Source organism: Castanea sativa, chromosome 9 (assembly GCF_040712315.1).
Source record: "Castanea sativa cultivar Marrone di Chiusa Pesio chromosome 9, ASM4071231v1".
Lineage (NCBI taxonomy): Eukaryota > Viridiplantae > Streptophyta > Magnoliopsida > Fagales > Fagaceae > Castanea > Castanea sativa.
The window spans coordinates 44,605,173-44,622,242 of NC_134021.1; the positions used below are offsets into that span (position 1 = coordinate 44,605,173).

The 17,070-nt window shown below is 32.3% G+C and overlaps 1 protein-coding gene across 1 annotated transcript; it reads right to left on the bottom strand.

The window, feature by feature from the left end:
- Positions 1–375: 375 nt before the first annotated feature.
- On the bottom strand, positions 376–10,452 carry LOC142609726 (kinesin-like protein KIN-14L). Its single transcript, XM_075781432.1, has 20 exons — positions 10,407–10,452; positions 10,069–10,177; positions 9,555–9,712; positions 9,137–9,283; positions 8,761–9,025; positions 8,125–8,225; positions 7,938–8,009; positions 6,274–6,375; positions 5,801–5,875; positions 5,056–5,137; positions 4,511–4,606; positions 4,208–4,381; positions 4,020–4,126; positions 3,617–3,797; positions 3,327–3,489; positions 2,907–3,157; positions 2,545–2,708; positions 1,192–1,880; positions 908–1,089; positions 376–774 (listed from the first exon to the last, which is right to left on the bottom strand). The coding sequence occupies exons 2-20, from the start codon at positions 10,133–10,135 to the stop codon at positions 698–700; spliced, it is 3,153 nt and encodes a 1,050-aa protein (XP_075637547.1). The 5' UTR covers positions 10,136–10,177; positions 10,407–10,452; the 3' UTR covers positions 376–697.
- Between the last annotated feature and the right edge of the window lie 6,618 nt (positions 10,453–17,070).

The following is a 17,070-nucleotide window of genomic DNA, read 5'->3' on the forward strand; positions in this document are numbered from 1 at the left end:
GACGCGCTGAAAAAAAAAGATAAAAAAAGAAGCTCAGACGTGGACGCTGGACGTGGACGCGCTATCCAAACTCCACCTCAGTTCTCGACTTGTTGCACTTTCTAATTAGTTGCTATTATATGTGGCGGTGGCCACTCCAGCAATTATGTTCAGAGCTCGTAATTGTTCATATTAATGGTTATAGGCTTCTGTTTACCATATGAATGGCACATCAATGGCAGAGAATAAGATGTGCAGAATTATCAAAACAAAAAAAAAGAGCTCATGCCTTCTTTAAACTTTTTCTTGCTATATATAATCGTTATATAGTATAACATTGGTATAAAACAAAATTTTATTTAACCAAACATAAATTTAAACTCAAGTAACATACCATTTGGAAAATGAAACCTTTTATTACAAAAAAAATTACAGCGTTTCAGTATTTTTACATGAAGTGATGAAGAATTAGTTAACAAGAAGCAAAAGACATTTTGCAGTCAAAATTGGGCTATAGAATCAAGTAGATCGATAACAAGTAGACATTATATTCCCTTTCTACATGGGCAGCATGTTGATCGCGTCAGATAACACAATCCAACAGCAAAATTCTCTTTCTAGGCAATGTTGGAGTATGTTGTAACTCAAATGTCAGCAATGTTAGTATGCTTCGAGTCAAAGCACTGCTGCAGTCATACAACTAGCATCATCATACAATCTATAGCCACCTCTTACTTATCTTTGTTGATGGGTGTACTGGAGGAGGTGTCTTAGCATTCCTATTTTCTTTTGTGTCTACAAAAGAAACCAACATTGATCTCAGATCATAAAGACAAAGAAGATTTCGCTTGTAATATGGTTTAAGGATAGTGTTAAGTGTGTAACCAATATTAATCTCATGCAATGACACTTGTATTGGTTTACTTACTAGAATCATTTGACTTCCCTCCAAGAGAAGATCTTCGGGATTTGTCAGACCCTGACGCTGGAATGCCAGTTAGTGATTGTCTCCTATGAGTCCTAGCATTAGCTGTCACTGGTGACTTGGGACCAATGACATTAGTAGCACCTTTGATGGGTGTCTGGAGGTCCGTCAAATTCTGTTGGTTCCTGAAATTTGACATTGAAATGTTGAAATGATAGTGTGCCAGCCAGAGTTCCTCTCTATTATTAGAAATGAACCTTTTTTTCCCCTAAACAAACTAGTCTCACCTTTTCTCAGAGACGTTAATCAGTTTTCCAATTGTCCGCAGTGATCTCCTTATTTGAGATCCCTTACCATTTGCGCTACCAATCAAGTTGGGTGTTTGGAAATCTGTAGAAAGAGTGAGCTCACTTTGCATCATATTCTGAACCTCATTTCTGGCACGTATCGGCGGTTCAGGTGACTTTGGTTGCTGAAGAGTTGGAATTTGTGTTCTACCATCTGTTCTAATAACTCGCTTCTGATAGGTAGTACTAGTAGGACTTCGAGGAGCCTTGGCATGAGAGGCCTCCATCATGGAACCACCATTGCTGAAATGCCCAAAAGGCCTTGTAACTGCTTCTGCATCTTGAATTTGGCCATACTTTGGGATTGATACTGCATCAAATGGTTGAGGTTTGATTGCATCATCTGACAATTTTATTAGCAAATTATCCTTCTTAGCATATTTTGGACCTTCCGAACTCAATCTTCTTGAACGAGTTGGTATGGAAGGGGTTCCCTTCCTATCTTCATTATTCATTGCTTTCTCAGTCTTTGTAGCGCTACAATTTTCAATGCTCAGTCTTCGAGGACGTGGAGGGGTTCTCTCAGGCACTGCTTTTGGTTTTTCAGTTGGAGATCTTGGCTCCTTTATTTTGCTGAACTGCATATTCTGTGTTTCCTTTCTTGTCAAGGCCTTTTTAAGGCTCTCAATCTGCAGAATTTAATAATCTATGAATAAGAGAAAACATTTCTTGGCTTCTATTAGAGGAGCCAAACATATAGCATACATGACCTATCATAGCCAAACATTTGTCTATCCATTTGTTTTTTTTCTAAGACACATAAAAGTCAAAGAAACCAACACTAAGACAATAACTATTCTCTCTTGTACAATTACAGGCACACAAGAAAACACGAGCCTTTAAAGTAAGAAGTTGATGAAATAGCAATAATCTTCAATTAGAACAGATTTTGTGCTATGAAATTTCCAAACAAAAATATTTCCCTGACAAATGTTCCGAACTAGGAAGGCATCCAAATCAATTAATACAAACACTGACTATAGCATTCTTTTTTTCTTGAAAAACAAAAAACGTTGACATTGGAAATGGTTTCCAACAAGATAATCCTGAAATCACAATTAACCATGATTGGTACTAGTGCCTGAAAAACTACTAATGCTCTATTAAAGCCCCATAACTGCAGGATGGCCCAAATAAAGTGGGCTTGCAGAAGAAAATCCAGATTCCAGACAGCCAATCAACTTTTGATATGAATGACAGCAACAATTGGTCCAAAGATGGGAGACTAAAGGGGATATAAAATGAAGAATTACAAAGCACAACTGAAATGGAAATTTAAGTGAATTTGATTACCTGTTCCTTGAGTTGCATAACCTCACTGCTCTCCTTGTTCACACGAGCAGCACCAAGTTCAATAGTTGAAACCCTCTGAGCAAACTTCAAAGTACTGACTGTTTCACCAAAAGAATCTTCTTCCGGACTCACATGAGCAAACATTAATGTTTTAGCATGTCCACCTATAATACAAATTTCCACGTAGAAGATATTGTCAATACAAAGATCATATGATTTTCTATTTAGAAAATGAATCTAATCCTTTTGAAAGAAACAATCCTATAAAGTAATGTGACATGATCCGATTGGAGAACCAATTAAAAAACAGATTATATTATAAAGAAACAAGCTAGTGGTTTGTAAAGAGGCACATTGCAGACCTAAGGAGTCTTGCAAGAGAAGTGTGAGTTTGCTGTTTCGGTAAGGAATGTGAGAGCTTTTCTGAGCCAAGGCTGTAATAACATCTCCTAAACAAGAAAGAGACTTATTAATATACTGTGCCTCCTTAAGCCTGTCTCCTGTAACTTCAGATTTGTCCACTCGTTCACTTCCAGCAAGGTCTACCAGATGCAGGCAACTGTGGATAGTGCTTCCTGATATATCTTTGCCATGCACATGTACTGTGAGGACACTGCATATACATGCAAAACAACCACATCTTTATCATACTTAACTATTTATAATTTTCAAACTTGACAAACTTCAAATACTGTATAGTCCAGCTGTGAAAAAAAAAAGGATTTCTTTCTCCAATAACTACTAAATTTAAATAGATCCCGAATCAGCTCCTAAATACTAACCTGTGGGAACGACTACTACTGTTGTTAATTGCGGTAGAGCTGACAACACGATTCACCTCACCAAGTTTCATCAAATTCAGAACATCAGTGGTGGACTTAACAGGATGCATTGTAGCATCTGGAAGACTTAAGCCATTGTCACCAGTACAGCTCCGAATCTCTAATGTATGCTTAGTTAAGAAAATAGACTTACTAAATTTACGTCATAAAAACACCACAAGATATAGAGTTTCATCTTCTATGACATATCAAGGTTCATTTGTAAAGTTAGAAAGCCAATATGAAAGGATATTTGGTGGTTGATGAATCTTCTGTAAGAAGGTCTCGTACTTGTTCATTATATATTTCGACCATCTGGACATGAATGTCATAATTTATGATGTCCTTCCTTCTATTAGACAGCTGGAACAGATCTTTCAGAGCAAGATAATTAATCCCCCTGTCCTTCATTGACCCACCTGATGGACCACTCTGTCACCATATAAAAGAGTCAGATGGAAGAATCTTGGTTAGAAATGATGAAAAACTCATAATAGCCTATAGCTGCCCTTTGTTCTGTATACATGGATTACAAAACATAAAGGCAATTCATTATCACAGTAAAGGTATCCAGAACAAATAAGAAATAGGATATAGGAAAAGCTGCTGAAGGTAATTACAATCAAGCTTAATCTGATAATGTATATATGTTACCATGGTATGTGTTTTTCCAGATCCAGTTTGACCGTAGGCAAAAATGCATACATTGTAACCATCCATCACAGACCTAATTAGTGGTTGTGTGTCCTTAAAAACCTCATCTGAAATTAAAAGGACAATATTGATTAAAAAATTTGATTAATGTAAGAGCCATAAATTAGAAAAATCTCATGTAATATTACCTTGGGTGGCAGCTGGACCAAACACCCGATTAAACTGAAAAACTTTCCTTCCATCTTTTTGGGATTTTAGTGGGTCTAAGATCACAAGTGAACCATCGTCTCCAACGAAATCTATCACAGTTTTGGCTTCATAACTGAAAGATGGTCTAATTCTACAGTAAACTCGAATATTACCTGAAAATCAGGAATTAATCATTAGATTCACCTTAATGCTGAAAATAAAACTGTCCCTTCAAATACAGCAAAAAAAAAAAAAGAGACATATACATATAGTCAACTTTTGTGTCTCAAAAGTACACCAACCTTTCAAGTCCTGGACCATGTTGTATAAATTTCTGTTCTCTTTTACAACCCTGTAATATCCAACAGCAGCAAAAGACAACTCCTGTACCTGACTTTCTGAACCAACAAAAAAATAGCATATTTTACACTTCAAGAAAAATTCATTGTAAAGGCCTCTATAATGTGCATATGGCAAGATCATTCAAGACATTGATTGATCAGTAAAAAAAATATTAACTGCTAAAAAATATGTATATTTTCAAGAAGAAAAATACTAAAGAACCCCCCTGCTTTTCAGAAATCATTGATAAATATCGGATTATGCTAAAACGTAGCAAGTGGAGTCAAAATTGCAGTTTACTCCGTCAGTATGGATGAAAGAGAACATGGTCTAACAAAAATATCTTTATAAATTGACACAAATTACAAAAATGGGAAATGGTTTGGTCTTTACTTTTTTGAAAAGATACATATAAGTTGATTTGAACTTTGATAACTAATTTACAGTTATAATCCATAACCAGAACATTAACAATTTACTGATTCTAGTTCCCCTAGCAACATACCTAGGTCTTTCAAATCTCTCTGCACCTGGGACTGCAAGTAGTTGAATTCCCTCTTTGTTGATGACAAAAGGCCCTTGAGATCCTGCAATATGAACACAACATTCTCAGATTAAGAGTCCATTTGGATACCGCTGAAAACTGAAAACACTGTAGCAAAATAATTTTTAATTGTGTGAAGAGTGCCGTGAAACCCATTTTTAATGAAAGTTTTGTTTAAAAAAGAGGTTTGTGGGTCCCGTGAACAGTGCACAGGACCCATTGGAACTCAGTTAATGCTTTTCTAAAAAAAAAAAACGTAAAATGCTGGACGTGGAACGTAGACTCAGTATCCATACGGGTACTAAGATTAGATATATGCAACACTCCTCCAATGCATGTCTTTTTATAATCATATTAGAAAACCAACCGCATTTTCCAATTGTCCTTTGGTTTAAACAGAAATTTTGTAATAAGATTTGATGTTAAATGGGAATAATTACATTAATCTCCATGCTTCCATGTTTATATTATCAACCAGGATTGAAAGATAATCAAAACTCTTCACTTTTAAAATTAATCAGAAATTTATAATCAAACCAATTTTAAAACTCATCATATCTGATTAGGAACTTGAGTATGCCACATAAGCCATTCAAACAGTGTAAATGGTAACCTTCAGACAATGGAAGAAATTTTTTTCCTCAAAATCTACAAGAAGTTTAGGATTGGGAGCAAATTAAAGAAAAAAAAAAAAAAAAAAACTTACCAAAAGTTCCTTTTCTTGCATTTGAAATAGACTCCTATGTTTGCAGTTACCTTTGCTCAAGCAAGCTCTGCAACTCTATAAAAGAGATGTACAAAATTCAAATGACAATCAGGTGCAATGTTTAACACAATATTTAAATCAAGCTAAAGTGAGGAATAAAAACATTTCATATAGTGAAATAACATCCTTCTTGGACAAGTTTCCTCCAAAGAATATCCTCCAACACATTATGTGTCAATTTATAAAACCATCCACATGTATTAAATCACATGACTCAATATATAGTTCATGTGACTAAAAGGATACCTGAATGATCGTTTGAATCACCACTTAGTGAATTGGAAGAATTTTTCTCCAAACTGGTTTAGAAGTAAACTCTATCCTCAAGAAGGCCAAAATTGACATAACTAGTAATTTTTCTTTGCTTTGAGACTTCAACCTTTTTTATAATAAGATTAAGCATAAGATGATACCTTGGAATTTTCAAGGGGGGATGTTTCCTCCAAAGGCATATGTGTTGATTGGAGAGCTGAGCTACTTCTATCTTTCAATAAATCTCTTAACTTCATTTGCAACTGATTTGGACAGAAGATATAAAAGCTTTTAGGGAAGAGAAACTTAAAATGATAAATAAACCCACACTTTTCAACTTAAGACTACAAGAAGTTAATTTGAAATTGAATTTCTACCAGGCTAAAATAAAGAAAGGGGAAACAGTTATGCAGTAAGACAACAATTGGAAATAGATGATTAATCTAATTGAAACCAAAGATCCTAGAGTCCCCTCCTTGGTGGTGACAAGTAATTTCTAATAGCGCACCGTACACTTTTCTAGCCTATATTTTAAGTTAGGTGATTGAACACCCAGACTGCACAAACCTAATGCCACTGACATATTTCAGTAGCAAACCTACAATAACTTTTTAACTGATGGTCCAAAAGAGTGTTTTGCATCATTACAATAATGAGTTCAGATCTAACAATGTTGATTATTACTTATTTTCATTGACAAGTAAAAAAGAACGAATTATTGATAGTTAAAATGTGGTCAAATAAGATTGTCAAATGTACATGCCACTGTATCAACTCTTGTTCTGATTATGATTATATCAATTATGTACTGTTTTAGTAAATAATAATATGAATACTGTAAACTATTGACCTTCACCTATTTCTGATTGATACCTCAACTCATCTCAACTGAGCCTTAATCCTGACTAATTGGTAACTACAGGCCTTAAATTGTCATCTTTATTTAGCTTAGAAATCAGATCGCTTAATAGCTATTACATAACAATTTATCTCTGACATGCAATTGTGATGTGGAAACCAAGTGATTGTCAAACTAATTAACAAAGTCTTTGTGTAGGTTCACAAAGAAATTCAACAGTTATACTTACAAGCGCTGCTTGGTGCACCAGAAAAACTATTGCCTGAGTTTGACACGAGTATGGGCAAAACAATCCAAGGCAGAAATATACGTTATCACATGTAATGTTCCCTACTTAATCTCCCATTTTAATCATAACAAGACCTATTATACTACAGCAAAGAAAAGTTTCCATAAACCATAGAACTTTTCCCGATATCAGTCCCTTATACTAAGGTGCGGTTTGGATACAGATTATCCTGCGTCTGCGTCTGCTGCTGCTGCGTTTTTTTTTTTTTTTTTTTTTATTTCTGCTGATGCACGGGTCAAGGGGACAGCGGCTACTGTTCATGCACTGTGCATGAACAGTAACCCGCTTTTGCTGACTTTTCAGCACATTTGTGGGTCCCGTGTACTGTTCATGGGACCCACAACTTCACTTTTCAGATTTTTTAAAATTAAAAATGGGACCCACAGCACTATTCACACATTTAAAAATTATTTTGGTACAGTGTTTTCAGTTTTCAGTTTTCAGTTTTCAGCAATAAGCTGTATCCAAACGGACCCTAAAACTGATAAAAAAGAGGAGCCAAACCAAGAATAAAAAAGGTAAATTTTTTTGAAAGTTCTATTTGGTTATCCTAATCTACAACTGTGTAATTCAATATAAATAAATAAATAGACCCTCACACTTGAAAATTAAACACATCTTCAGAATATGTGTCTAGGAAAAGAATAAAATCTTTTCATCAGTAAAATAAAACGGACCTCAGGGAATTTATTCTGAACCTGTTCCCCCAAACAACTTGACATGATTCTACTGAATAGCTTTACTGGATCCTGTAGCACAAGAGAAATATAAGAAGGAAAAAAAATCAACTTCAAATCTGACTGTAATTCAATATTTATAAGTAGAATCAAAGTAAACTTCTCTAATGATGTAACTTATTGTTACCATGTTTCTGTTATGGGAGGAAGCAAGGAGGTTCTCATCAATGTTTTCTTTTGAGTCAACCATGCAGTCAACAATTAACTTGACAAGTAATTCTATATCTGCTGCATCACATGAACAAAAGTAGAATGAATAACATTGTATTCACCAAGTAAAAGGGAAGAAAAAATAGGTACCGTCTAAAAATTTATTTTACAACATTATGTGAAATCATTCTGGATCTTTCTTTAGCAACCAATGCCATTATGCAAAATTTCTAGAAATGTCTATACAAGTTACCTTATGAAACATTTGATTTGATATAACAATGAGTGAAAGAATCCTGATAGATTATTTTAGTTCAAGAGCTTTACTAATTGTATACAAATGCAGTTATTTTAACTCGGAAGTCTATTGATGGAATCTTATTATTGACCATATTCACTGCTATTTAATTCAATGAGTTTGACATTGATTTTGATGATATTTAACAATGACTGTGAAATTGTCTATGTACAATGGCCTAATAAAAAAGATCAAAGCTAAGTAACGCCTCATTGATTTATCAAGCAAATATTAGTACATATGTATAACTACCTAGTAGACTATATGCATATATGAAACATAGACAAATACATAATGAAGAGTGACCAATTCAACCTTCAATAGGTGCCTGTTTCTGATTGTCACTGTCAATAGGTGGCTGTTTCTCACATGTTGCAGACATATCTAAGCGCCTACAGGAGTCTGATGAGATTGCAGCTGAGGCTCTAGCATGCATCCTACTAGCAGAATGCACGGAGAATGGAGATTTAACATTTTTTAGAAATCCATTCCCTCCGCCCATCTGCTTCCATTCATGATATGATTTAAGAGTCAATATGCAGTCAACAACCTTTGCTGCTGACCCTGCCTCCATTGCATCCTGAGAAAAGTGCATTCCAACAATTACTTAGCAATAGGTACATAGTACATACATACATACATACATATATATATATATGCGCATCCATATAAAATAATGTATATAGCTTACCCTGTCAAGATCAGAAGCTTCAAAAGCAGGCAACTTCAGCTCTTCAACAGCCACCAAAAAGTTCCGGACATTCTCAAAGTACTGATAGGCAGGTAGCGGTTGTGATTCCCAGAGGACTGATTGTAAATGTGATGGATTCTCCACAACCTTAAAATATTAATCAAAATCAAAGCAATCAGAATAAAAATTAAAATTAAAAAAAAAATGATGCCTAATCTCAATTTGGGACACACATAAAATGACTAATCACGGCCTAATAAGAGTATCGAGCCTAATTTAGTAAAGGTGGGATTGTTAACTTTTGAAAAAACGAAATCAACATATAAGATAAACATTCAGTGGTTCACTTTCCTCAGGTTTCTCAGCAACCAAACAAGAAGGTAGATAGTTATTATAACCTCAAGTAGCAATGTAATACCTTAGGCACTGCTCCTGGGTTAATCTTGTTGATGGCATTGCATAGGACCAGACCATTTCTCAAGCAAGAAATGAACTCCCTCTCTGATGGCTGCTTCGATATGTCCAGCGGACCCACCAAACTCTCAAGCCAACTGACTGCTTGGTATCGCCTCCAAGCTGCAAAAATTAGCATAAGAAAAGGGATCATTAACACTCATTCCTGAAAAAACCAATAATATTTCCATGTTTGGCTTCCAAGAAAATGCAAGAAATCACAAAAATAAATACATATAAATAAATAACAACAATAATAAGCTAACACTAAGACTCAAAAAACTAAAAACCTAAACTTGGCTTTGTACCTCATTTCTTGGAAAAAAAAAACAGAAACAACCGCTCATTAAAAAAATTCAAACTTTCCATTACTTTCTTTCCAATTCTTCAACTTTCTTTTCTTTTCTTTTCTTTTCTTTTCTTTTCAGCAACCAAACAGATACACAAAAACGTGAAACTAAATTGAGAGAAAGACTGACCTGCTTCTTCAGCCTTTCTTGAAGCCAAATTGAATTCACGCAACCCACTTCTTGCTCTGTCCTCCATTGTAAAAAGCCACCCAATCTCTTTGCTTTCTTGAAAAAGCACCTGAAAATATCAGAAACCCATTAAAACCCAGAAATAAATCACACAAATGAACAAAACCCAGAAATCACACTTCCATTTCAGTGATCAAAAACCCAAGAAAGTAATCACATTCCCATTTTACATACTTGTTCAGATACTGGGTACAAGTTCTTTCACTGTCGGATTAAAGAAAAAACCATAAAGACCCAGAAAACAGAGAGAGAGAGAGAGAGAGAGAGAGAGAAATTACTTGGAGTTGAAATAGAACAGAGAGAGTGAGAGAGTGAACTATGGTTGTTTTGGTTTTGGGTTTTTTTTTTTTTTTTTAATAAACTTTTTTATTAGGTTCGAATCCGAACCTGAGGTTTCGGAATCGTAACGTTACTAATTGAATTTTTTGAATTCAAATGAGTAGGGGCAGATGTGCTTTTCTTTAGGTAAGAATGATTGATCCTAGCCGTCTCTTTTGTTGACCAAGTAGTATAAATCAAAGGACCAGATTTATAGTAAAGGGTGTTGTATTTTAAAAGAATTTTTGGGTTGGGCTTTTACTAGAGGCCTTTGGGTTTTGGTTTGTTTTGTGATTTTGAATGTATGAGACTATCAGATTCTCTTCAGTGTGATTTCTTTCCATTTGTGTATGGCTTGCCTTATATAGGTACTAGTAATTAGTAATTTCAAATTCAAGCTTTTCTCTTTCTTTTAATCAAGATAGGAATTTTATTTCTTGAAAAAAACTATTTTTAATTAAAATTCTAAGGTTGTGTTTGGCATTCGCTTAAAAAATCAGGTTTTTTTACTATTTAACTTATTTTTGCTACTATTCAGCTTATTTTTGCTACTATTTATAAGTCTAATTGTACTTTGTGGCATTATTCATGGATCTCACTGTACTATTTAAGCTACTTTTTAGTTTTATTTACAATACATTCAGTAAAAAAATTTCAGTTTCAACTAAATAAGCTGATCCTAAATAGGCTTTAAAAGTTTATGGTATAATTAATCGCGAATGGAAAATAATATTATCATATTTAAAATGAAAAAACCTTTATATTTAACAATTAAAAATTCTCATATTTTTCAAGTATTGAGTCTCAACTCTCAAGTAGCGTAATTAGTCCTTAAATAAAAGTTGTAAATTTAGAACATGTCTTATTATTTAGTGAAGAAAGAGTTATGAATAAGGGATGGAAGGATATTTTGTAAGTTTCAATCGGTGTTTTTTGCTTCTTGGTGTTTTTTGCTTCTTAAATATTGTTATATGTAAAACACTTGCAAATCACATGCGTCAACCTTTGATTATTGTATTGGCGTGAACGTGTGCATGCACTAGAACCTAAATATTTGTTGGCTTGTTAACTAAAATTAGTTCTTATTTCCATTTCATGCTTGACTAAAGACCGTTTGGAAGCTATACTCTTTAACATTTCCAGTTCATACTTGACTTTGACTAAGGCTTGTTTGGCTCCTGTTAACTAACTCCTCTCCTTTTTACATTTTGAATACCCACAATAATTTTAGAGAAAATAGTCAAAGTACCATATTTAAAAGAAAAAGAATATCAAGATATGCAACCAAGGTTAAAAATAATGAGTATTAATTAGCTTTAACTTTTAAAAATTCTTATTGTCAAATAATTTATTTAATAATTGATGTGTATTTTATCGTTAAGAACATATTATATTGTATAGTCAGAAGTTTATAGATATACATGAAATTCCTAGGACTACTATAAAATTAGTATTGCAAACCCTTGGAACCGTATATTCAACTTTTTTACATGTGCCCACGTCCAATATTTACCACACACAAAAAAAAAAAAAAAAAAAAAAAAAACTCTATGCATGTTTTTTTTTGGGGCTTAAAAAGATATGAAAAAAAAAATGTCACGTTTTAGGGCTCATAATTCATAAAGCTTTATATTTTGTTTTCGTCATTATATAAAATATATTTTACTTTTATCTCTACAGTCACCTAACTAACAAAAATTCTTTACTACAAATGTACGGTTGTATTGTGCAATAACTACAATCGGTGGATGATGGATTTTTGGTAAAAGGTCTTTGTTACTTTACAAAGAAATTGGTCTTTTAGGTAAGGTTGTAAACTTGTAATTCTTGTATTAGATATATCTAATTACATTAACAGATGTGCACATTCTCAAAGACCGAAGGGCTACATGTTTCATGTTAGCATTTAGATACTAGGACCTTCACTTGTATTCAATAACAACTTAATTCTCTCTAGACAAAAAGTTGTGATCACCATTCAGACAAGACTGGTCATTACAAGGACCATTCACTGACATAGCTAACAGAATCTTCGGGTATAAAATTTAAAAAATGGTGACTTATTATTCTTTCCTCAAAAAAAAAACCTCCACCCCAACTTTCTTGTACTTTCTCTGCAATACTGCAACCGAGTACAATATACACGCTTTCCTAACTTTCTTTTTCATCATGGACCAAGTAGATCCACACAAGTCTTATAGTCCAAGCGAAGATCGAGGCTCAAACCCGCAGCAAGACTAGGGATGTTTCTTGATTTTAAGCAATCAAAGAGTTCATCAAAAAAAAAAGCAGTCAAAATTATATATATATCACTTGAGTAAGAAGAAGAAGCTATGGATTAATTTAATTTTTAAAAAGAGTAGATGAACTTGACTTAGCTCATGATTTTGTGATACATAGCTTAATCCAAGTAATAAATTTTTTTCCCTTAAAAGGGACTAGTAAAAGATGTAGTGTATTTTAAAACTATACAGGAAATAATTTCTTTCACTTTATGCTTATTTATTTTTTGGATTGTTGCCAATGCCTAATGGTATAATGAGTTTGTGAAAAGCTATAAATTTAAGTGGAATAAAATAATAAAGCTAATTTTTTTGGATGCGTGGATAGTTGAGAGGAGGGAGAGGTGAAGTTTGAAATTTTAACTATTAACATGAGACACTGCAAAGGATATCATAACCTTTTTATTATCACTTAAATTCCAAATTAAATTAAAAAGAGCTATTGAATGTGTCTTTGTCTCATCTACTAAACAAGTACATTTTTCATGATGTAAAATTTTTATTGGATGGATAATATGTGTGCCAAATAACTATATTAAAAAAAAAAACTACCATTGGTAATAGTAATAATTTTTTTAAAAACGTTTATTGAATAATGATATTCATATTGAGGGACTTTTTATTTTAGTTTAAATGGCAAATTCATTTTCATCAACAATTTATGTATTAAAATTATATAGTTTTGGGATGAGTTGACACTCACTGTTTTCATAACAGGACCGGACCGGGGGGTCGGACCGTGAAAACGGGGAACCGAGATGAAAACCGGTAGTTTAAAAATTAAAAACCATATTTTTAGTTGATTCCGTGAACCCCTAAAACTGGGGTTAGACCACAAGAACCAGTCAAGAACCATGCGGTCCAACCCCTTAGCAATTTTTTTTATAAAAATAACTTAACATAATTTTATTCTACTTAATTAAATTATCCATCTCTTACAATGAATAAAAAAATATAATTAAAATCCTTCAAAGATAATCAACTTTACTTCAAAAATTAATCATAAATTTTAATGTTTTCATGGTTATTATTTTATTTTATTAACTCTCTTATTTAATTATTAAATATATGCTTGAAAATCATTAAATTTTCCTCACATATATAGATATATTAGTCAATTTCGCTAGTTTTATAAATTTAATATCTATATTTAGGCTTTAATTAATTATTAAATTAATTATGATATCATCACGGTTCGACCCCGGTTCGACCTCGATTCGACCTCAAAAACCTTGAACCTCTCCCTTTTACGGTTCAATGAACAGTCTGGGTTTCAAAACCTTGGTTGACACACAAAAATTAATAGAAAATTCATCAACAGATATAGACAAACGTTTAAATCTGGATGCTATGTAATGTTAGGGGTATGAATCTAAATATTCAAATTTTAGGGGACAATCAAAATTATCCTAAACTTTAAATATGTAAATTACATTTAAATCATAATTTTAAAAGCCTTATATTTTTTAGATAAATTAAAAAGTACACCTCTGAAGTTTAAGGTTGTTTGTATTTTATACCTTAAAGTTCACCTCCATTAGCTAAAACATTCCATCTATTAGTGAACTCGCCTACGTGGCTGTCCAGTGACACGCTGGAGTCTAACATGTAATTTTTTTTGCATGTAGACGGGTTCTGTAATAGAGGGGATGCTTCTACAAATTGAGATAAACTTTAGGGTGTAAAATTCAAATTTTCAAATTTTTGGGTGTAAAATTCAATTTATCAAATTCCAAGGTGTAAAATCCAAGTAACTCTAAACTTTAGGAGTGTATTTTGCAATTTACCCATATTTTTCAATTTACCCTTATTTTGATTTATAGCTTTACCTCTGTGTGTGGACTCTAATTTACCGATAAGCCCTAAATATAATAAATATATTTTACCTTCATCTGTTCAATGACTCACTTGATGAAAATAAAAATGATAAATTCAAGTAACATTTGATCTAATTTTTTATGATGTTACATCATTCATTTTTTAAAGGAATATATCTACAAATCAACCTTTGAATTACAATGTTTTGTTATATTTTTTGTAATTACAAATATCGAGATGATTGAAGATCAATAACTATTTCATCATAAAAATTTTAAATTTCAAGTATGAAATTTATAAGCAAAACATGAGTTTTGCATAAATAATATTATACAAAACATAGGTTTATGGATTACACAATAAATAATATCCAATTAATAAGAAATATACGAGGTGAGATTCAAGTTACACTCAGGGTAATTTTTTGCAACATTACACAACTCAATAATTTTTTATTTTGACAAGTTCACCATAAAATTACATTCTCTCCTTATACCTTTCATGCATGCAAAATTTCAATACTATCAAATATCATTAATTATCTCGTGTAAAAATTTTAAATTTCAAGTTTATTGTATTTTAAAGTAAAAGTTGTTAAGTACACCTCTAAATCTTGGGATTGTTTGGATTTTACACCCTAAAGTTTGAAAATTTGAATTTTATACCTTGAAGTTTACTTTTGTTAGCAAAAGTAGCCCCACCAAAGTGGTAAAAAAAATTATTCATTTGATGCTAGTATGTCACTTAACGACTATGTAGACGAGTCCTCTAATAGAAGAGTTGCTTTGCTAATGGAGTTAAACTTCAAGGTATGGAATTAAAATTTTCAAATTTTTAGGTGTAAAATTCAAACAACCCTAAACTTTAGAAATGTACTTTTGCAATTTACCCTACTTTTTTTTTAAGGTATAACTGTAATTTTGCACATCATTTCCCAAATAAAATAAGATAATAATAGCTTAGTTGTACAGTCCCCTTTTCCTTTTCATACAAGGAAGAGGTTTTTACCCACCATAAATGTATGTGCTAATAAATAATAATATCTCATAAGTTATTTACATTTGATATATACATGTAAAGAAGTTGACTCTCTAAAAAAAAGGTTGAGTCTTTTTTTATTTGAAGAAAAAGAAGAAAGAATTTGAGAAACTAATATAACATAAGAGTAATGTTATAGCCACAAACTATTTTACAATATTTTTGCAAACTGTTAATATGTCCAGCTTTTTATTAGTTTTCATCTGGGCCCACTATTAAATTCATCTTTTCATTTACCAATAATAACTCACTACGTCCACAACATTTTTACAACAAATCATAGGTGGTTAGTTGTTATTGGTTCAAATTTGAACATAACACTAAGATTACTTTTTTGCCCCAACAATAACAACCAGTAACATCCTGCCACTTAGGATTTATTGTAAAAATGTTGTAAAAATGTTGTGGACATATCATTTCTCTAACATAATTGAATCCAAACTCATAAGTTTAAAGTTTTCAGTTAATTGATATTATTTCAAAGTGTTATCTTCCTAATAAGTGGTATCCATATAGGCTAATTCAAGATGTTATCCATCGAATAAGAAATATCCATATATATTATACTTGGAGATGGGGATGTGATAAATATGTCTACATCGCACAAGGTAAGTCCAAAAAAAACTACAAAAATGATATTTTAGGAAATTTGAATGTTAAAAAAAAGCGCCACAATATGAATTTTCATATATAGGATTGAGTGTTTACGCATGATTTCTAATTTTCTATATGAGAATCCATGGGTGACATCCACGATGTAAATAAGCCCAATAGGTTTTTACTTTTATTTTTAATATAGACAAGAATAGGTTGTACGAGTAGGATTGTCCATTACTTATAAGAAAAAGAGGTCTTTAAGGTTTAAGCCCACATATGAGCAATGTCTCTCATGCATGAAGGAGAGAATGTTGAGTGTATAAATGAAAATCTCAAAATGAAGAAAATTGAAAAACTTAAGAAATTAATACAATACAATACGAACAAAAATGAAAAATATCATTTTCCCACAAAAGAAAATCTAAAAAATAGCCCCATTATAGACAAAAATTGCTTGAGAACGAAGCAAACAAATTTATTTATTTATATATATTTTTTAAACTAAGCTTACCCAAAAATGCTACCAATAGATTTTCTAACAGGAACGAAGATTGAGGATTGACTATGCCTTTCTGGGAAATCAAAAAACCCTTTGAAAAAAATAGTATGTTTTATTTCTCTTTTTTGCTGAATTAGTATGTTTTATTTCTAATTATTGAAAATCCTTACCTCTTATTGTTTACTATCAATAGAATATATATATTTTGTCAAAAAAAAAAAGAATATATATATTATTCTTAGGCAATTATTGCCACATATATATATTTGCTATTTGGTAATAAGGTTGCGTTTGGGAAAAATAAAAAATATTTTCTTCTCTTTTTTCCAAATTAACGTACGGCATTCAAAGTTTTTCTTTTGAGATGGACGTACGGCATTCATATACTTG